The sequence below is a fragment of the Chrysemys picta genome, chromosome 2 (genome assembly GCF_011386835.1).
Source record: "Chrysemys picta bellii isolate R12L10 chromosome 2, ASM1138683v2, whole genome shotgun sequence".
Classification (NCBI taxonomy): Eukaryota; Metazoa; Chordata; order Testudines; family Emydidae; genus Chrysemys; species Chrysemys picta.
In genome coordinates, this window is record NC_088792.1 from 127,010,083 (window position 1) to 127,033,109 (window position 23,027).

Consider the following 23,027-nt stretch of genomic DNA (forward strand, 5'->3'; position numbering starts at 1 on the left):
GCCCCTTCCATTGCTGAGGTATCCACAAGGACATGGGAGCTCCAGGGAGACACTGGTAGTGTGAGTCTCCCAGGGCTGGGGCTGCCCCTAGCCCAGCCTAGAGGCATATGATCCTTGCGTCTGTGGCCTCATCCCCCAGAAGCCATCAGGATTGGCTGCCCTGGCCCAGGGAAGTGGGGCTGGAAGGTTCCTCCCAGAGGTGATGTGGGGTGATCACGTGCCCCCCCACTTTACATTGTGCCCCCTACTATCAGCAAGCATGAGTCATCTCTTGGAGTAGTACTTTCCTAGGGGTGCTGTGAGGATAAATACGTAATACTGAGAAATTCAAGCCGAGATCCACAAAGGGACTTAGGTATTGCACTGCTCAGCGTTGCAGCATCTAGAAAATCACAGGAACAACACTATGATTCCCAAAATCTGAGTTGGGGACCTAATATTCTCTATACAATGAAATACATGCCTTAGGGCTTGGCTACACTGCCTTAGGGCTTTAGAGCGCTGCAACTTTGTGAAAAACACGCCCCCTGAGCACAACAAGTTACAGTGCTGTAAAGCACCAGTGTAAAGCACCAGCTCCCAGCGCTGTAAGCTAATCCCCTAGTGGAGGTGGAGTACCTGCAACGCTGGGAGAGCTCTCTCCTGGCGCTGGCGCGCGACCACACTCCACTTCAAAGCACTGCTGTGGGAGCACTCCTGCGGCAGTGCTTTGAAGTTTTGAGTGTAGCCACGGCCTTAGACTGCAGTTCACAAAAGCTAGCACACTAGGTGGGGAGCTGCCTAAGCTAGCCAATAGGAGATGCTGATGACAAGAATGTGTCCTAAGCCCCACTGCTCTCATGGAGATAGGTGCCCAAGGGCTTGTGTACATTTTAAATGCTGCAGCTGTGCTGCTGTAGCACTTCAGCATAGACACTACTTACACAGACGGGAGGGGTTCTCCTGCCAGTGTAGGTAATCCACCCCCCCAACCCCACCACCAAGAGGTGGTAGCTAGATCAGTGGAAGAATTCTTCTGTCAGCCTAGCACTGTCTACACTAGGGGTTAGATCAGTATAGCTACGTCTCGTGGTGGTGTACATATTTCACATCCCTGGGAGACATAACTATGCCAATGTAAATTCCCAGTGTAGACTAGCCCTAGGTCTGGGCTGCTGGGAGGGGACTATCTCTACTTGTGATCCATGAACAGGAACCCCTCTCCTAGAGTCAGGTGTACTAGGTGCCTAAATAGTTTTTGTGGGAATGAATGAGATGTCTGTCTCATTCTACACAAGAGCTGGAGGAGCTGCCTGCCTTATAACTTTTACTAACTTTTACCAGTGATTAGAGCCCCTCACCTGGGATGTGGGAGACTGCATTCAATTCCCCCCTCTCTGTCAGAGGTAGGAAGAGCGAATCTGAACAGGGAATGCTCACCTCACAGGAGCACGTGCTAACCACTGTGCTATGAGAGAGGCTGATATGGGATTCCTTCAAACTCCCCTGGTGAAGCTGTTCCACTGTGAATAAATAGAGTGATTAGGCCAGGGGCCTTGGCCCTGTAGTCTCCCACATATGAAGTGAGTGCCCTAACCACTGGACTATGGAGTAATTTTCTTTCTCTCACCCAATGACACTAAGTATTTATTCACAGTGGAACAACTTCACCAGGAGAGACTGAGGAGCCCCATATAAGAATATCCCATATCTCAGTAGTTAGAGCACTCTCCTGAAAGGGGGAGACCCCTGTTCAAATCCTTTCTTCCCTTCCAGCAGAGTGGGCAATTGACCCTGGTCTCTGAGATACCAGGTGAGTGCTCTAACCTCCTCCTCCCGACAGATTCTGACGGGGACCTGATCCAGTAGGTGACTCTGAGCATGCCTACCAGTTTTGTAGAGTCCTGGATATCTGCAGATCATTTTTGCAGATCGGACGTGGATACAAAGTTTGTATCTGTGCAGGGCTCTACAGATTTGGCTCCACACATTACTTTGATATTCATTGACCTATCTTCCCCCAGTTTGTCGATCACCTTGGGGGTTAGATGGGAGAAAGGTACCAAGATGCCTAGAGGGCGGCAACAGTGTGCATGGTCAAAGGCAGAAACTTAGGCACCGAGGGATCTTTCACCCTGAACACTTAGGTGCTGAGTGAGTTTAGGTGCTTACAAGGTTCAGCATGAATTTTATGGATCATGGTGGAGCCTAAAACTGGGACTTAGGTGCCTACGTACCTTTTGTGAATCAGGGCTTCAGATACTAATGTAATGGGAGGGGGGACATATAACTACTAAAGTTGATCTCATGAGACAATTGGAATGCATAAATGCCACCCTACTGCCACTCTTTCATGGTGCTTAACACAACAGTCCTGTGTCAGCTACAGTAGTATCAAGAGTGGGAGGTTGAGGTGGTCCATAATATATATATATATTTTTAAGTCTGGACATCTGATCTCAGGAACTTGTCACTCTGGAAAACTAGATCAACCCTTTCATGACATATTCAGTTTCTATACTCCAGGGATCTGGAATAATATGCTTTATGTAGCCGTCTCAATCCAAGAAATCCCAAAGCACTTCACAAACTCTAAAGTATAGCACTACTGAAATTCAGCTAGCTCCAGGAGATGGAGCATGGAAGGAAACCAGTGCACAGTATCCTACACCACAATAGTGGGGATGGAAACTTTTTGTTGAAGAACATCAGGGAAAATTCCTTCCTCTTACAAAAAGTGCCAAGGTGTTTTTTAATGTCTTTCTAATCCAAATAGGACACTAGTTGTTCAGGTCTTCTCTTAAAGACCCAAAGACAGCAAACTGCATGGAATTCTGATCTAACTCAGTACGATAATGGGTTTAGTCAGTACCACTGAGGTGGTTCCAGGAATGCTAGGTGTTTGAAATCTGAAGTTTAGACTGTTAAACTATCACCTCTTTTGTTTGTTACGTTTGGGTCAAATATTTTTTAATTTCTTTTTCAAAAGGTGGCTCTGTGATGCTTTCTGGGAGCACCTAGGGTTGTGAGGCACCTTGTTACCACCTGCCTATAGCACGAGAGAGCATTTACTGTGTCTGCTGGATGTCAGCTCCTCACCTCCACTGGCCACAGGCAACACCAGCACTCTCCTCTCAACCTTCAGAGACTCCACTATCCCTCTGTAGGTTAGCGATAGGGACACTCCATGCCCCAAACCCACCAAATATCCCCCTAGAGTGGTCAGCCCCTGATCCACTCACAGTATTCACAGATATGCTGCTGTCATAAATATAGAGGGAAGTGTAACAACCTTCCTGTATACAGTACTATAAAATCCCTCCTGGCCAGAGACACAAAATCCCTTTACCTGTAAGGGGTTAAGAAGCTCAGGTAACCTAGCTGGCACCTGACCAAAAAGACCAATAAGGGGACAAGATACTTTCAAATCTGGGGGGGGGGGAGGCTTTGTTTTGTCTGTTCTTTGTCTGTCTGTTCTGTGTGCTTGCCGGAGACAGATCAAGAAGGCAAGCAATCCAACTCAATTAGAATTAGTAAGTAATAATAAGGGATTGTGTTAGCTTACTTTTATTTTGGCTTGTGATTTTCCTTGTCTAGAGGGAGGTTTATCCCTGGTTTTGTAACTTTAAGGTTTTGCCTAGAGGGGAGATCCTCTATGTTCTTGAGTCTTTTGTTATTCTGTAAAGTACTTACCATCCTGATTTTACAGAGGTACTTCTTTTACCTTTTCTCTAATTAAAATTCTTCTTTTAAGAACCTGATTGATTTTTCATCGTTTTTAAGATCCAAGGGTTTGGGTCTGTGTTCACCTGTACCAATTGGTGAGGATATTATTCTCAAGCCTCCCCAGGAAAGGGGGTGTAGGGGCTTGGGGGATTAGTCTCAAGCCTGCCCAGGAAAAGGAATATAGCGGCTTGTGGGGGGATATTTGGGGAAGGTAGGGCTCCAAGAGGCCCTCCCTAAATGTTTGTTTAAATCACTTGGTGGTGGCAGCATTACTTAATCCAAGGAATAAGGGAGAATTTGTGCCATGGGGAGTTTTTAACCTAAGCTGGTAGAAATAAGTTTAGGGGGTCTTCATGTGGGTCCTCACGTCTGTACCCTAAAGTTCAGAGTGGGGAGGGAACTCTGACATCTGCTCTCAAAGGAACAGAATATCTCAGCTTATCTGTTACACCTTAGATCACAGCTCTGCTTAACACACAGCACTTAGATATGTTTATAGAAAAAACAAGCAAAAGTTTAATGAAGCATAGAGATTCAAATGATAAGTTGAAATAATGGAAACAAATGATTATATATAAAACAAAATCATTAAATACATTCTAAAACCTAGACTTAAGGAACAAGATACACTCTTGTCTAAAAGTTTAGTTCACTCCAAAGTCTTTCTCCCAGTGCCTAACAGCCTGCCTGGCTGTGATCCTCCAGTCATAAGACAATGCCCACTAGCAGCTTGTCTCCCTATGTGAAGGATACTGTATGACTCTCTGCTCTGTCCTGATATAGCAAACTAATTCTTTGATCTTCATCATAAACAGGACACCCTCCTGCTCTGTGCTCTTTCCTGTAGATGTTGTGAACTCTTGTGATTTTTTTGCTGTCTTGATTAGCTGGTGGCTCTGCATGCAAATAGACATGCATTGTAAGATGCAAAATAAACAAACAATGACCAGTCAGGAAGATGAGTGTCTCCTACCCCTTGCGTGCATAGAAACTGTTTATCACCTTCTGGTGACTTAACTTGCATATCTTAAGAACATAGTTTTCAGAATAGATACATAACTTGTAAATATCCTTACATACACTTTGCAATGATTGATGACCAGCATATTACTGGCTTTTGGTAGATGCCACACATGCCACCTTTTACTGAATTATTATGTATATATTTGACCCAAAGGATTCCAGTAAAACTCTATGTACCTCCTGTGCCCTCAACCATTTGGCATGAAGAGGTCCCTTGGTCACACTGTCTTCTGGAACTCTTTCTCACAATAGCATCTACATTGCCAAGTTATAGTCTAAAAATATGCGAACTGAATACAAAAATATTAACACACACAACATACGTATCAAACATACAAATGATTTTATTATAGCTCTTACAGACTTTCAGTGAGATTTAGGAGCTTAAGTAACTTCTGAAATAACTTCAGACAGTTGAGCCCCATTTAGACCTTGCAGTGCTGAGCAGAGCAACACCTAAATGTACACATCTAGGAAGAAAGAATGCAGGGCTCATAACCTAAAGAGAATGAAGGTAGTGGAGAACAGGAAGAGGGGCACCCAGGTACCACAGTGCCTATGAAATCCCCAGCCATGCCTCTGATGGAGCAGCAAGGGGAGGTCAGGTGCTGCACACCTTTTTTACTCTCATGACTTTGTTTCTTAAGGTAAAGTAACCAAACTGGAACTTCAAGTATGGAGCACTGATTACAGTTCAATATAATAGAGCTTATTCACTGTAACTTTGTGTCATTGCTTACAACAGGGCAAAGTGGATGCAAATTTACTACATAATTATATCATTTTATACGAACTTTGCACTGGTGTAACTCTGTACCTCAAAGCAGCACCCCGGAACTCCCATATCGACCCTATCATATAATTATAATATATTTCATATAAATCATGTCATATAAGATCTTATGAAACCCACTGTTTGGTCAAAATATGTGTATTAGTGTATACCAAGTTACCAGATTTTGCTATATATTGTTGTTACTGAAATATGTTGTAAGTGACATAAAAAGAAGGCAAACCACTCCCAGGGGGGTGTTCAAGCACCAGTAATCATCAGGGGAGTTGTAATCAAAAGATTTACAATTCAATGACAGTTGCACAAGCACCACGCAATGTGGACTGCTGAACTCATCACTCAGGGTTTGTCTACACTGGCACTTTGTTGGCAAAACTTTTGTCATTCAGGGGTGTTAAAAACACACCCCACACCCCGAATGACAAAAGTTTTACCGACAAAAAGCACTGGTGTGAACAGCGCTTTGTCAACAGGAGTGCTCTCCTGCTGCCAAAGCTGCTGCTGCTCGTGGGTGCGGGGGGAGGGGAGATGTGGAAGTTTTTTGTTGGCAGAAGAGCTCTCTCCTGCTGACAAACAGCAGCTACACTGCATGCCTTTTACCAGCACAGCTGTAGCAGCACAGCCGTGTCGCTAAAAGCCTCGTAGTGTAGTCATAACCTCAGTTGCACAAGACCACAACCGGGGGTTGCTCAACTCTGTGACTCAGCGAAGCCCACCAGGACATGTCTGGGCTAGTATTTTCCAGGCACATGGACTGAGGGTATAAAATAAGGGACAGTGGCATCATGCCTTGGACTTTCTCCTCCCCCCACCTATGCTGGAAACAACAAGAACGCTGAGAAGACAAAGACTTCAACTGTGAAGACTGGTCCCAGGCTTGAGAGAGAATCCTGTTTATGAAGAATTGTAACATCCAGTGAGGTGAGAAAACTGATAGATCCAAATACTGTCCAGCGTAATAAGGTTTAAGATTTAGACTATGCACTTACCTTTTTATTTTCTTCAGTAACTGTAGTAAGAGGAGGCCCTGAGATATAAACCTTCGTATCAGAGGCTCAGTATGAGGCCTAAGGCCTGAACTAAAGTAATGGTCAAGACTTTGCTAACATAAAGCAAAGTTAAGCTGTGAGCCAGAGGCAGGCCCTGCTCACAGAAGCTGGCAAGGAAAGGGCTGATGCTGCAAAAAGAGACATACCTAAAACGTACTGGACACCAGATATCAGAACATTCACATACTTGTACATTCTACACACAACAAGGAACAGGCTGACCCATCCCAATGACAGGGCCAAAAGGGGAATATGATGGATAGTGTTGTTTTGTTCGAACCAACATGTACAAGGTGAGAGGCGGCACCTTATTGCGTAGAGGGGTTGTACCTTGCTGCGTAGAGGGGTTGCACCTCAATATGTCAGGAGTGATGTGTAACTTGTTTGTATCTGTGTATAAGAATGCATCCCTGAGTGGATATCTTTGTCCAGCCTAGGGGGCAGTGGAAAGTCCCGCCACTGACTGAGCTGAGTCCATTGCCAGGGGGCACATATTCGTAGTACATCCTCTAGAGTAAAGTCTAGGGGGAACTATTACTGTGCTTCGTTTGACAATAAACCTGGTTGACATGCCTTCGTACCTTACTAGAGTCTGTGGTCATTGGGGGTTCTCTTGGGATCTGCTGTGTTAGCTATCTGCGCAGAGCTGGGGCAGCACACAGAGGGAACACGCACACAGCCGATTGATATCAACATTGAACAGAGCAGAGCACCACACCAGGAGTGTCTGACAACAGTAACTATTTCTGACCTTCTATGACTACCACTTATTAACTACAGAAAGATTATAAATCAGTTTTCTGTTTTACTTAAAACAGTTTGCTTTGGTTGAAGTGTGTGGGAAATCTCAGCTGAGTTCACAAAGGCTTGTGTGTATGTCCTCTCCACATTGAAGGAGGGGTGGAATGGGTAATAAACTTACTTACACTGGTCAGGCTTCTGACTAGAGCAAGATGGCATAGTCTGGGGGTGCAAGCCTGGAGGCTTGGGAGATTTACTGGTGCCTTTGTCTGTGTGATTCGTGAATGGCTCTGGGAGCATTCATGCAATCTAGATGGGTGTATGGCTCCACATGTTGTGCTGAGTGATAGTAGTGCCTGGAGGAGTTTGCTGCTTGTCACTAGTGAGAGACAGCCAAGGCTGGAGAGCTAAGGGGGCACAGTGGTACCCCAGTTCCATGTTGTACCTGGGGGATTGCCTGTCACAGGGAGTCCTGTGAAAAGGAAAGTGTGTAGTTGCATCTCACCAGAAAGGAATTTGATCACCGATACTAATTCCTTCTCTGCTTCCCTCTAAATCCTGAGAGACTCTTACAGGGTACAGCTTACTCCCCTGTCAACACTGGGTACTGCACAGCTCCCCTTCAGTCCAGTTGCTCAATTGGAGGAAGAAATAGCCAACATACAGACCTGCTCTTCACATCATGCCTTAGCTGTGATGTGGGGAATATTATTTGTCTGCAAAGGGATGATGGAAGCAAAGGCTTCACATGATTGTGTGACCATATAGGGCTGGGTCACCATCTAACCCTAAAGGTGCAAAGTAGTACTGTTGATTAATCACAGTTAACTCACATGATTAACTCAAAAAATTAATTGTGATTAATTGCACTGTTAAACAATAGAATGCCAATTGAAATTTATTAAATAACTTGGATGTTTTTCTAAATTTTCAAATGTATTGATTTTTATTACAATAAAGAATACAAAGTGTACAGTGCTCATTTTATATTTTTATTACAAATATTTTCACTTTAAAAATGACAAAAATAGTATTTTTAGTTCACCTCATACAAGTACTGAAGCGCAATCTCTTTATTGTGAAAGTGTAACTTACAAATGTAGATTTTTTTTGTTTTGTTACATAACTGCACTCAAAAACACAACAATGTAAAACTTTTGAGTTTACAAGTCCACTCAGTCCTACTTCTTGTTCAGTCAATCGCTAAGAGAAATAAGTTTGTTTACATTTACAGGACATAATGCTGCCCACTTCTTATTTACACTCTAATGCGGAAACTACAGAACCCAACCCACCAAAAAAGAAAATCAACCTTCTGCTGGTGGCATCTGAGTCAGATGATGAAAATGAACGTGCATCAGTCTGCACTGCTTGGATCGTTATCGAGCAGAACCTGTCATCAGCATGGACACATGTCCTCTGGAATGGTAGTTGAAGCATGAAGGGTCATCTGGGACATAAATATCTTGTGACACTGGCTACAACATGCAAACACCTTCAATACAAACACCTGTTGTCACTTTCAGGTAACATTATAAATAAGAACCAGGCAGCATTCTCTCCTGCAAATGTAAACAAACTTCTTTGTCTGAGCAATTGGCTGAACAAGAAGTAGGATTGAGTGGACTTGTACGGTCTAAAGATGTGCATTGTTTTATTTTTGAGTGCAGTTATGTAACAAAAAAAAATCTACATTTGTAAGTTTTTGAGTGCAGTTATTTTTTTGTACATAATTCTGTAAATTATTATAAAGAGATTGCACTTCATTATTTGTATTAGGTGAACTGAAAAATACTATTTCTTTGGTTTTTTAATGTGCAAATATTTGTAATAAAAATAATATAAAGTGAGCACTGTTCACTTTGTATTCTGTGTGGTAATTGAAATCAATATATTTGAAAATGTAGAAAACATCCAAAAATATTTAAATAAATGGTATTCTATTATTCTTTAACTGTCTGATTAATCACACGATTAATCATGATTAATTTTTTAATCGCTTGACAGCCCTAGTGCAAAGAGAATATTTTTAAATGAGCCATTAAAAAAATCTGTACAGTAGAACTTAATGCCATGTTACAGGAATAAAAAAGAGGTTTTAACACTTTGCAACCTTAACACCATTAATGGCAAGAGACTTGAAATATTAATTACCTGTTCTGTTCCCATTTAGTGGGCAAGCGCTCCAAGGAAGGGGCTCTTGGAATGAGTTAATGAAATACCACATTACCCAGGCTAAAATGGTGTTATAATATAAGCTCACGATGAACGACACCATCAATGAACCAATACCTATTGAATACAAAAAAATCTCAGTTTAAACATTGCTTACGTAAGCTATCAGAACACACATTTACTTTACCCAACAAATCTATATCTCTCCTGCTACTGCATTTGCCCTAATCTCTCATTTTTGTTTTTGTGTGAGTATTTTTGATTTTCCCTTTGGTGCTTTTAAAAAACAGTCTAGGTAGGCTATGATGGTCTCTTCCCCTGAATAGCACCAAGATGATAATTACTCAACACAGACGGGAAACCTCCCCTAGGAGTGAAAGTGCTAGGATAACATTTCAAATTCTGGGAGCAGTACAAGAGTGGCCACTTTTTCCTTACCATTCTGTGATAGTGAAGGAAAGAAAGGATTGTGGAAGGAGATGGGATTATAACAAATATCTTAAAATCTAAAATGAAGAGGTTGGAGAAGAAAAGTGATGGGAGTGGAAGAGTTTAAGAGTATGGGGGAAATGCAGATGCAAGTGACCAGAAGCCGCCACTCAGGAGAAGGGGCAGGGTGAAGGCCAGAACACTGAACTCTCATGCATGACAGCATTTCACAATAGTAGTGGGGAAACCAGGTATGGTTTGCTGCTGCCTCTGTGCAGAGGACTACGAGGTGTTTACGTATGGGTGGGTAGCAGTGACAGTACAGCAATTCTATGGCATCAACTTCTGCCCAGGAATCCTGAGGAGGTAGAGGTACTCCAAATGCATGAGGGAGAAGAAGAGCACAAACCTCAGGTCCCTGGCCCTACTCGCACAGCTATCCACAACACTTGACGCCACTGATGGTTCAGCATATAGTTTAACTTTTCTTTTAAGGTTCCGGAACAGCCCCCACCAGCTCAAGGTTCCCTCAGTGATGAGTGGGACCAAGAGTGTTTTCTGGTGCAGGAACATATAGCTTCATCTTACATCTATGGAACAGGAAGAGGGCCATAGAAAAGAAGTGGGGAGGAGGGTGAGTGGACTCAGAAGGAATCTGGAGCAATAATGTAGGGCTCTACAGAAGTGTCAGCTGGCTTTTGCAACCTGGGAGAACATAAGAACGGCCATACTGTGTCATACCAAGGGTCCATCTAGCTCAGTATCCTGTCTTCTGACAGTGGCCAATGCCAGGTGCTTCAGAGGGAAAGATGATTATCTGTTCTGTTCAAGTGAGCCATCCCCTTTCACCTATTCCCAGCTTCTGGCAAACAGAGGCTAGGGACACCATCCCTGTCCATCAGCCATTGATGGATCTATCCTCCGTGAATTTTTCTATTTCTTTTTTGAACCCTGTTATAGTCTTGGCCTTCACAACATCCTCTGGCAAAGAGTTCACAGGTTGACTGCATTGTGTGAAGAAGTACTTCTTTTTGTTTGTTTTAAACCTGATTTACTTTCTCCATACCAGTCATGATTTTGTAGACCTCTATCATATCATAGAATCATAGGGTTGGAAGGAACCTCAGGAGGTCATCTAGTCCAACCCCCTGCTCAAAGCAGGACCAATCCCCAAACAGATTTTTGTCCCAGATCCCTAAATGGCCCCCTCAAGGATTGAACTCACAACCCTGGGTTTAGCAGGCCAATGCTCAAACCACTGAGCTATCCCTCCCCCCTTAGTCTTATTTTATCCAAGCTGAAAAGTCCCAGTCTTATTAATCTCTCCTCATAGGAAAGCTGTTGCATACCCCTAATCATTTTTGTTGCTCTTCTCTGGGTACCTTTTCCAATTTCAATATATCGTTTTTGAGATGGGACAACTGTGACGGGTTGGATCACAGAAACCCCCTTGGGAGCTGCCACCCGATGTGCAAAGACTACCCCCGCTTCTGTTTTCCCTGCCAGCTCAGGACTCCAGCACCCTGTCTTGCTGAGCCAGACACTCCTGTTTGCTCTAACACACCCAGGGTCTGAATCACTTGTCCCAGAGCTGCAAGTTTACCTGAAAACAGCTCACAGAAGTGTGCTTGTCTTTAGCACTCAGATGCCCAACTCTCAATGGGGTCTAAACCCAGATAAATCCATTTTACCCTGTATAAAGCTTATACAGGGTAAACTCATAGATTGTTCGCCCTCTATAACACTGATAGAGAGATATGCACAGCTGTTTGCTCCCCCAGGTATTAATACATACTCTGAGTTAATTACTAAGTAGAAAGTGATTTTATTAAATACAGAAAGTAGGATTTAAGTGGTTCCAAGTAGTAACAGACAGAACAAAGTAAGTCACCAAGCAAAATAAAATAAAATGCGCAAATCTATGTCTAATCAAACTAAATACAGATAAGTTCCTCACCAGTTCCAGAATGCTCCCTTTTACAGGCTAATCTCCTTTTAGCCTGGGTCGAGCAATCACTCACACCCCCTGTAGTTACTGTCCTTTGTTCCAGTTTCCTTCAAGTATCCTGGGGGAGTGGAGAGGCTCCTTCTTTAGCCAGCTGAAGACCAAATGGAGGGGTCTCCCACGGGTTTAAATAGACTTTCTCTTGTGGGTGGAGACCCCCCCTCCTCATTCCTATGCAAAGTCCAGCTCCAAGATGGAGTTCTGGAGTCACCTGGGCAAGTCACATATCCCTGCATGACTCAGTCTTTACAGGTCAAAGCCATTGTCCACATGGTATCTTGTATGTCTCCAGGAAGACTTCTTATGTGGATTGGAGCATTCCATGATGCATTGTTCCCCAAGTGCTTCCTGATCAGGTACTTAACCTTGCAAATTCCTTCCTAAAGAAACTGATTAAATGCCTCCCAAAGCTTACTTAGAAACCAAGCAAGTATACAGCCCATATTCTTAACCTCAAGTAGAAAATGATATATGTGTATAGATAGGATGAATAGATATAGTAGACCATAACCTTTACGGAGATATATTACATGACACAGGCAGCACAAAACATATTCCAGTTATGTCGTACATACATTTATAAGCACCCCCCCCATAAAGCCTTATGGGATACACTGTCACAACAACCACATCTGCACACTATGTGGCCATGCCATGTAATGATATAGAGGCAATAAGATATTTTCTGTCTTATTATCGATTCCCAACATTCTGTTAGCTTTTTTGACTGCTGGTACATATTGAATGGGTGTTTTCAGAGAACTATCCACAATGACTCCAAGAGCTCTTTCTTTAGTGGTAACAGCTAATTTAGATTCCACCTTTCTATGTGTATATATAGTTGGGATTATGTTTTCCAATGTGCATTACTTTGCATTTATCAGCATTAAATTTCATTGGCCATTTTGTTGCCCAGTCACTCAGTTTTGGGAGTCCCTTTGTAACTCTTCGCAGTCTGCTTTGGACTTAACTATCATGAGTAGCTTTGTAACATCTGCAAATTTTGCCACCTCACTATTTACCTTTTTTTCCAGATCATTTATAAATGTTGAATAGGACTAGCCCCCCAGTACAAATCCCCAGAGGACACCACTATTTACTTTTCTCCTTTCTGAAAACTGATCATTTATTCCTACCCTTTGTTTCCTATCTTTTAATGAGTTACTGATCCATGAGAGGATTTTCCCTCTTATCCCATGACTGCTTACTTTGCTTGAGAGCCTTTGGTGAGGGACCCTGTTGAAGGCTTTCTAAAAGCCCAAGTACACTATATCCACTGGATCACCCTTATTTGTTGACCCCCTCAAAGAATTCTAGTAGATTGGTGAGGCATGGTTTCCTTTTACAAAGACCATGTTGACTCTTCCCCAACAAATCATGTTCATCTGTGTGTCACTGATAATTCTGTTCTTTACTATAGTTTCAACCAATTTGAAGTTAGGCTTACCGACCTGTAATGGCTGGGATTGCCTCTGGAGCCTTTTTAAAAATTGGTGTCACATTAGCTATCCTCCAGTCATCTGATATAGAAGTTGATTAATGATAGGTTACATACCACAGTCAGTAGTTCTGCAATTTCACACTCCTCGTTGTCACCTATCACCCCACACTGGGACCCATATGGTGTATCATCAAACAGCCACACCCCATACTTGATCATGATCACATAGTGGACAGACACTTCAAAGTTTTTGAAAAAGAGCTTGGAAAGATGAACAACATGTCAGTGAAGCTTACTGTTAAGTCTGAAAGCCAACCAAAGTATTGTGAGCCCAGAGTTGTGCCTTATGCTCTGAAGTCTCTGGTGGAAGCAGATTTGGACTGTTTATTTATCACTGGAGTCCTGTCACTGGTTTCACACAATGAGTGGCCTACATCCATTGTACCAGTAATCAAGGAGGATGGCTCAGTCTGAATTTGTGGAAACTTTGAAGTGATACTGAATCCAGCTTTATGTGCAGACCAGTGTCCACTACCTCCTATTGAAGATTTGTTTGTTAGTGGTGGACAGTATTTCAGTATATTGGATTTGCTCAACGCATACTGTGTCAGGATCGGGCCAGAGGAGAGTGATAGAAGGCAGATACATTAGCCCCAGGTTAAGCAAGTCCCTTTAAACCAAGGGCACCTGGTTTTAAAAGGACCTCACTTCAGTCAGTGAGGGGCACGTGTGAGGAGCTGGGAGTGAGTTGGCATACTGCTGGAGGACTGCAAAGTACAAGCATTACCAGACATCAGGAGGAAGTTCCTATGGTGAGGATAAAGAAGGTGTTGGGAGGAGGCCATGGGGAAGTACCCCAGGTAGTTGTAGCTGTCACGCAGCTGTTACAGGAGACGCTATAGACAGCTGCAATCCACAGGGCCCTGGGCTGGAACCCAAAATAGAGGGTGGGCCCAGGTTCCCCCCATCCCCTCAACTCTCTATTTGATATAAAAAGAGTTGATCTGGACTGTGGGTCCCACCAGAGGGGAAGGTCTCTGGCCTGTCCCCTGACCCATTAAGTGGGCTAGCAGAGACTTCAGGGATTGTTCTCCTCCTTTTCCCAATGCTGGCCAGTGATGAGGTTAGCCAAGTGAACGGCAGGTTTGTGCCATTAACAAAAGGAGACAAACTGAGGACTGCCGTGAACCTCTGAGGAGAGCAAATCTGCCAGAAAGTGCAGAACCCACCAAGGCAGAGGAGGAACTTTATCACAACTGGTGTCAGGGTGGGATTTGGCGTGCACAGCGCAGTGGAAGAAAGAGGGTGATATTTAAAAAAAAAGGGGGGGGGGGAGGGGTTTCTCACCACAATGGATGACATAGTGTGGGCATTGATACAAGCCACAGCTGCACAGCAGGAGGCTACTCGTGTCCAGGCAGCCGCCCAAGAGGAGGCAGTGCAGCTGCAGCAAGAGGCTAATCGCCTGCTGATGGACCAGGCTGCTCAAGACCGTGCTATGTTAAAGGAACTGGTAAGCCAGGTAAAGATCCTTACAGAGCTGAACAAGGGGCCAGGATGGGATGCAGATCATACAGGCCAGCAATTGGCTGCAGAAAATGACGTGGGAGGATGACGTAGAGGCAAACCTCCTGGCCTTTGAGAGGACAGCTCTGTGGGAGGCTTGGCCCTGAGAACAGTGGTCTGGCATCATAGAATATCAGGGTTAGAAGGGACCTCAAGAGGTCATCTAGTCCAACTCCCTGCTCAAAGTAGGACCAATCCCACACTAAATCCCCAAGTGGCCCCCTCAAGGATTGAACTCACAACCCTGGATTGAGCCAATGCTCAAACCACTGAGCTATCCCTCCTCGCCCCATTCCTGTGTGGGGAGGCTCAGAAGGCCTACTATGACCTGTCTGAAGAGGCTGCAGCAGACTAGCCTCAGCTGAAAGCAGAGATCCTGAGCAGATCTGGCGTAATGACCACAGTGCAGGCCCAGGGATATCATGAGTGGAGGTACCAGGAAAACAATCCCAATTATATGATTTCATCCATCTCACACAAAAGTGGTTACGAACTGAGTCCCGGAGTCTGGAAGAGATACTAGAGATTCTGGTCATCGACCGATACATGAAGGGACTACCACCAGACCTTCATGCCTGGGTAAGCCAGAACGAACCCGCCACCTATGACGAGGTTGTCGCATTGGTAAAGAGGCAAAGGGTGGCAAGGGAACTGACCCAACCACTTAAGGAAGAGGCACCCTGGGTTAAACTAGCTAAACTAGGGGGAGAGGGATAGCTCAGTGGTTTGAACATTGGCCTGCTAAACCCAGGGTTTGTGAGCTCAATCCTTGAGGGAGCCACTTGGGGATCTGGGGCAAAATCAGTACATGGTCTTGCTAGTGAAAGCAGGGGGATGGACTCAATGACCTTTCAAGGTCCGTTCTAGGAGATGGGATATTATTTATTATTAACAGCACCAAGCTCCAGAGTTCAGGTGTCTGGGCCCCTAGGAGGGCCTAGGTGGAAAAAGAGAGAGTCTGAAGGCCCATTGGAGGCCACAAAGAGTCGGAGCACTGAGGGGGAAGAGGATAGTGTCATTAGACTGCCCAAACCGAGAGACCAGGGAATGCCTAGGGCCCCATTCAGATGTTACGTCTGCTGGGAGTGGAGACACATAGCTGCACGGTGTCCCAATGCTGAGGCGCCTATGCAGTGTAACCTGGGGACCTGGGCAGACACATGCTCCCTAATTCACCTGGTGGGGGTCACGCTAACCCCCCCATATGTACACCAGACCAGTAAAACTAAATGTGGCAGAAACCACGGCACTGGTTGATTCTGGGAGTGCTATCATGCTTATTTCAGGGAAGCTTGTGAAGCGCAGTCAGCTGCTGCAGGCAAAGCGCACAGGGGTGACATGCGTCCATGTCAGTTACTTATTACCCCACTATCCCGGTAAAAATTGAAATCCAGGGGAACACTACTGAGGTAGCAGAAGGTGTAGTCCCTAAACTCCCATACCGAGTGCTCATAGGGAGGGAGTTTCCAGGGTTTGGAGACGTAGGGGAATTGGAGAAAGGGAGAAACCCTGAAGTTAGTGAGACATCCAATGCAGATGGCTTGTCACGGGTACACTGCCTGACATCCCAAGTTGCCCAACCCCATGGTGTTGAGCGTGAGGGGAGGGATATGTGACAGGGTTGGGCCAGATGGTTACAGGAGAGTGATAGAAGGCAGCCATATTAGCCCCAGGTTAAGCAAGTCCCTTTTCCCTGGGTAAGGTAACAGGCAGTTCCAGAACAATCAGGAACTTGCCAGAACAAATTAAGGCAGGCAGGCTAATCAGGGCACCTGGTTTAAAAAGGACCTCACTTCAGTTAGTGAGGGGCACGTGTGAGGAGCTGGGAGTAAGAGGCGCAAGAAGCTGAGAGTGAGTTGGCGTACTGCTGGAGGACTGCAAAGTACAAGCGTTACCAGACATCAGGAGGAAGGTCCTGTGGTGAGGATAAAGAAGGTGTTGGGAGGAGGCCATGGGGAAGTAGTCCAGGTAGTTGTAGCTGTCACGCAGCTGTTACAGGAGACACTATAGACAGCTGCAATCCACAGGGCCCTGGGCTGGAACCCGGAATAGAGGGCGGGCCCAGGTTCCCTCCATCCCCTCAACTCCCTATTTGATATAAGAGGAGTTGATCTGGACTGTGGGTCCCACTAGAGGGGAAGGGCTCTGGCCTATCCCCTGACATATTAGGTGGGCCAGCAGAGACTTCGGGGATTGTTCTCCTCCTTTTCCCAATGCTGGCCAGTGATGAGGTTAGCCAAGTGAACAGCAGGTTTGTGCCACTAACAAAAGGAGCCAAACTGAGGACTGCCGTGAACCTCAGAGATGAGCAAATCCGCCAGACAGTGCAGAACCCACCAAGGCAGAGGAGGAACTTTATTTCTGTTCCAGAAATCCATAGATGAGATTTTGAAGGGCTGAATGGAGTTATGCTGTTTGGATGACATCCTTGTTATAGGAAAGGATCATCTTCAAAATTTGGATGCTGTCTTGCAATGTTTGAAAGACCATGGACTGAGAGTATACCAAAACAAATGTGAGTTTTTCAAATCTTCAGTTGACTAACTTGGACCCGTAATTGATGCCAGAGGCTTAAGGAAATCACCAGAGAAAGAAAAGGTAGTTCTTGAAGTGCCACCACCACCAGAGAACATTTCAGAGTTACATTCATTCTTAAGACTGCTTAACTACTATGGTACATTTCTGCCTATTCTGATGACAATATTGGCACCTTTACATGAACTGTTAGAAGCAAAGAAAAAATGGAAATGGACTAAAGAGTGTGAGTGTGCATTTAAGGAAGCAAATAAACTGACATCACCCGAAGTTCTTACACATTTTGATGCTTAACTACCATTGAAATTGGCTTGTAACGCTTCACTACATGGAGTGGCTGCATTACTTTCCCACCTTTTTCCTAATGGCATGGAGAAAGCAATTGCCTTTGCATAATGAACATTCACTACTCCTGAGAAGAACTATGCTCAAATAAAGCAAGAAGCTCTCAGCATTATCTTAGGAATTCGGAAGTTTCCATACCAATCTGTATGGTAGACATTTTACCTTGCTGATGGATTGTTGCCTGTTACTTTCAATTTTTTTGGACTGAAACCTGGCTTTCTGTCATTAGTTGCTGCTCATATGCAATGATGAGAATTGCTACTTTCAATTCATATTTATTATTCATATAATTCATATAATTATTATTATTTATTTATTATATTTATACTATACTGTACGGGACTCAGCATGGTAATGCTGATGGGCTGTTGCAACTGCTATACTCAAACTCCTATCAACCCAAAGAAACTTCAGACAAAGTAATCCATCTCAATTTGATGAATAGATTACTTTCATGGGGTGGACTAGGCCCAAAAGCCACCTGCTAGAGGCCTCGGGGTCCTGCCTCACCCATCCCAGGGAAGGAGCACTGGAGAGGTCCTCCAAGTGGGCTAGAGTGGCTGCAAGGGAAGCAGCCAATCAGAGAGGCTGCAGGGAGCAGCCAGTGAGGGCCCAGCAGGCTCATATAAAAGGAGCTGCAGGGCCAGAGTGAGGGCAGTCTGCAGAGACTTGGGGGAGCAAGAGGTGCTCCTAGCTAGCTGCAAGGGCTAAGGCAGGTAGTTGCTGGCAGGGACTGGGGAAGTGAGGGAATAGCTTCTGGCTGGGTGCCAGGACTCACTGAAGACAGGCCCAGGGAAGGGACTGGCCATGGAACTTTTTACCCCTGGAGAGCCAGGGTCAGAGAACTAAAGGGCAGGCGACAAGCCCCCAGAGAGTGCTGCTCCATCCCAGAGCAGGAACCTTCACATGTAAGCTGGCCAACTAGGGTACTGAGATAGGCCCTGTTGGTCAGACTGAGTACCAGAGCCTGGGGAGGACTATAGGACATTACTGAGGGCTTTGAGATAGGCCCTGTGGAACAGTATAGGCAGCTCGGCCAGAGGACTGAGTTGCTGAAGACCTGCCAAGAGATCCATCGGCAGGAAAGGGGCGCTTGCGAGAAGTGGGTACTGACTTGCTGAAAAGAATTAAGAGACTGTAGGCACTGTTGGCCAGAGAAAGGGGACGCTCACAAGAGGCAGGTGCTGACCCTGTTACAATTACCTATCACTAGCACAGACATCAACAAAGTAACCACTAAGGATGATGTGCTTTTTCTTCTGAGAGGAATCATACTGCAATGTACAGTATTCAAGATCAAAAGAATCCCCAGTTTACACAATTTGTGTTATGTCAACGTGACTTATCTGTGAATCACGGTTGCATCTGATGCAGAATGTAAGTGATCATTCCAAAATCACTTCAGTCTCAGGTTTTGGAAGCTCTTCACAAAGGTCATTTTGCCATTGTATGTATGAAGACCATAACCCAGAATCATGTCTGGTAAATGAGGATCAACAAAGATATTGCAAGCAAGGCTCTACTAAGTGTCAGAAAATTCAGCATGATCCTAGCCCAGCTCATCTACATCCTTGGTCGTGGCCTCAGACTCCTTGGACACATGTTCATGTGGACTCTGCTGGACCTTTAGAAGGTTATATGTTTTTGGTTGTAATCAATGCCCATTCAGAATAACCAAAGTTTCCAGAATTACTTGTGCTATAGTTACAAGGATGTCCAGTAGTCTTGGTAACTTGTTTAGCCAAGTTGGTTTACTGTTACAGTTGGTGAGTGACAATGGGCCTAAATTCTGTTCTGAAGAATTTCAGAGATTCCTTGCTTCAAATGGAATGAAACATATACATTCCGCTCCTCACCATCCTGCTACAAATAGACAAGCTTTGGCCTGAAGGATTGTGGTGCTGCCCATCCAATCACTTCCAATACTTGAGGGATGTTCTAGGCATCAGTGGGCAGAACCGTATTTATTTTGGTGGAAGCCAGAAAAGTCTGATTTCCATTGATGTAAGTGAGAGGAAATTCATGCCCGTAGAGTGCCCATTTAGTGCTGCAGGCAGAGGAATCTCTCTGGTGCACCCTGCTGCTATCTACACATTACAGGTAGTAGCTTAAAATGCTGCTGTCTTTCATTGTGTATATGTGACCGAAGAGGCCCATGTGTTCACGCCCTACACATTACTGTAATAATTTTGTATAAGATATGTATTGTGAGGTATCATTTGTGTGACAACATTGTATGTGAAGTTATAATATTCCCCTGTATGGTGTTAACACATTTTCCAAACCCCATAGCTTTGCCTAAATAGAAGTTGCAAACAGGTCTGTCCTAAACAAAGGAATGCATCCTTGCTTTAATTTGCATTTAAGCAGTGAACAGATTCATCAAGCAGGAAGGAAAGACAAAGTTCAAACAGGTGAAAAAAACAGTAAGGATTATCCTTCCACATAGACTCTCTTTGATTCCTGGTTCTCAGCTGGAAATCTTTTTCAAGAAAGGGACTGAAACTATAAAAAGGAGGGACAAACACTCAAGGTACCCCCCTCCCTGCTGCCCATTGCATTCACTACACCTGAAGAGACAAAGGAAGCAGCTGTTGGACTCTGGGAGATAGGAGTCTTGACCTGACAGTTTGGTCAGTGAAAGCATGTGGTGAGAACTTTGCTTTGAAATTCATATTTGTTAAGTTTGGCACCAGTTAAGGATTTTATCTTTATTTTTCTTGTACCCACTTCTGACTTTTATGCCTCATTATGTGTTTTCACTCAAAATCTATCTTTGTAATTAATAAACTTGTTTTATTGTTTTATCTCATCCAGTGTGTTCAAGTTTAAGTGTCTCGGTAACTACATTTGGGGTAACAAGTTGTGTGCATATTATTCCCTTAAAGGAATAATGCACTTAACATATTTGTACTATTCAGGAGAGGGCTGGGCTGTACATATATTTCTGGGGTAAGATCTGGGACGGAGGGGGTGTTGGGATCACCCTGCAGCATAACGAAGACTGGTGAGAGCCAAAGTGTGGCTGGTTGGCTGCAGCGCACACATACAGATGTAGCTGGGAGTGACTTACATGTTGGAGGCTGTTTGTGAGCATTACACCCAAGTGCCAATGGCCTGCAGAAGGTACTCAAGTTGGGGCTACGCTGTTCAGACCCATAATAGTAAGAGTATTCCTCTACATGCTTAACTGCTGGGGACTTGTACATTTTCCTATTATTATTTTTTTTTTGGTGGAGGGAGGGAGGTTTGTGTGACTCCTGATAAGGACCCCAAATGGTCTCCTGTTTTAATTAAGGGTTTGTCTCTGTCTAGGGTTAATGCCTAATTCATTTACTTTTTCCCAAACCGAATGGAAGGGACCCAAAGGGGGATGGGTCTAGTGGGAGGCAAGCAGGGTTCTCTTGGGCATGTCACTTGGGCCTTGAGATATTTTTAACAAACCCACTGTGTCCCACTAGACTGATTTTATTTTATGTAACTGTCTGTTGTGTTTACTAAATAAAAGGGTTTTGAGGTTTCATATCAGAGAGGAGTCCTATGTGCTTGTGAATGTATAAGAACTGCTGGACAGTGACCACGGAGATCAAACTTTAGTTTCCTAGAGCCAGTATTGCTCTGGGTTGGAGCTTGAGGCACTTGTTTTAGTTATTTAACCAGTTCCCTAGACAGTATTGAATATGGCTCTTGACAGTGGGGTAACTAGTTTACAGAGAAAAAAAACAGAAAGAAACATACCAACTCCTCCAAAGTAAGGTGAGATGGTATTCCAGACACCAATGCTGCCTTTCCTCAAGCGCTGTCCTATGGCTAGTTCAAGATGAAACAATGGGATTCCTTCAAAGACAAGTGCTATGACGTATGGGATCAAGAATGCCCCTGAAAACATAATTAAACATGGTTAAGCCATAGAAGCTCTGCATCTCACACAAATTATTCTTTATTGCTGCTTGTTATATTTTATTACAGTAATACTCAAGGCCCACAATCAGATAGTGGCCCAACTGCCGTAGGCCTTGTACAAGCACAGGGTCAGATTACTCAGTCAGCAAATTAGTTGTGGGAGGCATGACTCAGATTCTTAGTGTTACAAACCCCCTACCCTTAAGTAATGCAGATTCTCTTCAGTAATCATAAGTCTCTAAATATCCTCAAACGTTCCCTCAATTTCTCCTCCTTTCAAATGTTTAATCTCCCCTCCTCCTCCAGCAAACATTACTTATTCTACTTTTTCTCTCTCACCAGCAAACACCCTCATCTCACTTACTAGCCAGTGTCTTTTCATAGAATCATAGACAATCAGGGTTGGAAGGTCATCTAGTCCAACCCCCTGCTCAAAGAAGGACCAATCCCCAACTAAATCATCCCAGCCAGGGCTTTGTCAAGCCTGACCTTAAAAACCTCTCAGGAAGGAGATGCCACCACCTCCCTAGGTAACCCATTCCAGTGCTTCACCACCCTCCTAATGAAAAAGTTTTTCCTAATATCCAACCTAAACCTCCCAAACTGCAACTTGAGATCATTACTCCTTGTTCTGTCATCTGGTACCACTGAGAACAGTCTAGATCCATTCTCTTTGGAACCCTCTTTCAGGTAGTTGAAAGCAGCTATCAACCCCCCCCCCCCCTCATTTTTCTCTTCTGCAGACTAAACAATCCCAGTTCTCTCAGGCTCTCCTCATAAGTCATGTGCTCCAGCCCCCTAAATCATTTTTGTTGCCCTCCGCTGGACTCTTTCCAATTTTTCCACATCCTTCTTGTAATGTGAGGCCCAAAACTGGACACAGTACTCCAGATGAGTGCTCACCAATGTAGAGGGGAATGATCAAATAGAGGGGAATGATCATGTCCTTTGATCTGCTGGGAATGCTCCTACTTATAAAGCCCAAAATGCCGTTAGCCTTCTTGACAACAAGGGCACACTGTTGACTCATAACCAGCTTCTCATCCACTGTAACCCCGAGGTCCTTTTCTGCAGAACTGCTACCTAGCCATTCAGTCCCTAGTCTGTAGCAGTGCATGGGATTCTTCTGTCCTAAGTGCAGGACTCTGCACTTGTCCTTGTTGAACCTCATCAGATTTCTTTTTGCCCAATCCTCTAATTTGTCTAGGTCCCTCTGTATGCTATCCCTATCCTCCAGTGTATCTACCACTTCTCCCAGTTTAGAGTTATCTGCAAACTTCCTGAGGGTGCAGTCCAAGCCATCCTCCAGATCATTAA

The 23,027-nt window shown here is 44.4% G+C and overlaps 1 protein-coding gene across 2 annotated transcripts in view; it reads right to left on the minus strand.

The window, feature by feature from the left end:
- Positions 1–23,027, minus strand: part of LOC101950383 (sodium-dependent neutral amino acid transporter B(0)AT3) — an 80,204-nt gene that overhangs the window by 42,989 nt on the left and 14,188 nt on the right. The window contains exons 2-3 of one of the 2 annotated variants that reach the window (XM_005290075.4): positions 21,546–21,686; positions 9,466–9,603 (exon numbers count right to left, since the gene is read on the minus strand). In XM_005290075.4, coding sequence (XP_005290132.1) covers positions 9,466–9,603; positions 21,546–21,686 — 279 coding nt within the window. The remainder of the gene's footprint in view (positions 1–9,465; positions 9,604–21,545; positions 21,687–23,027) is intronic. The other variant, XM_024110234.3, reaches the window with a different exon arrangement.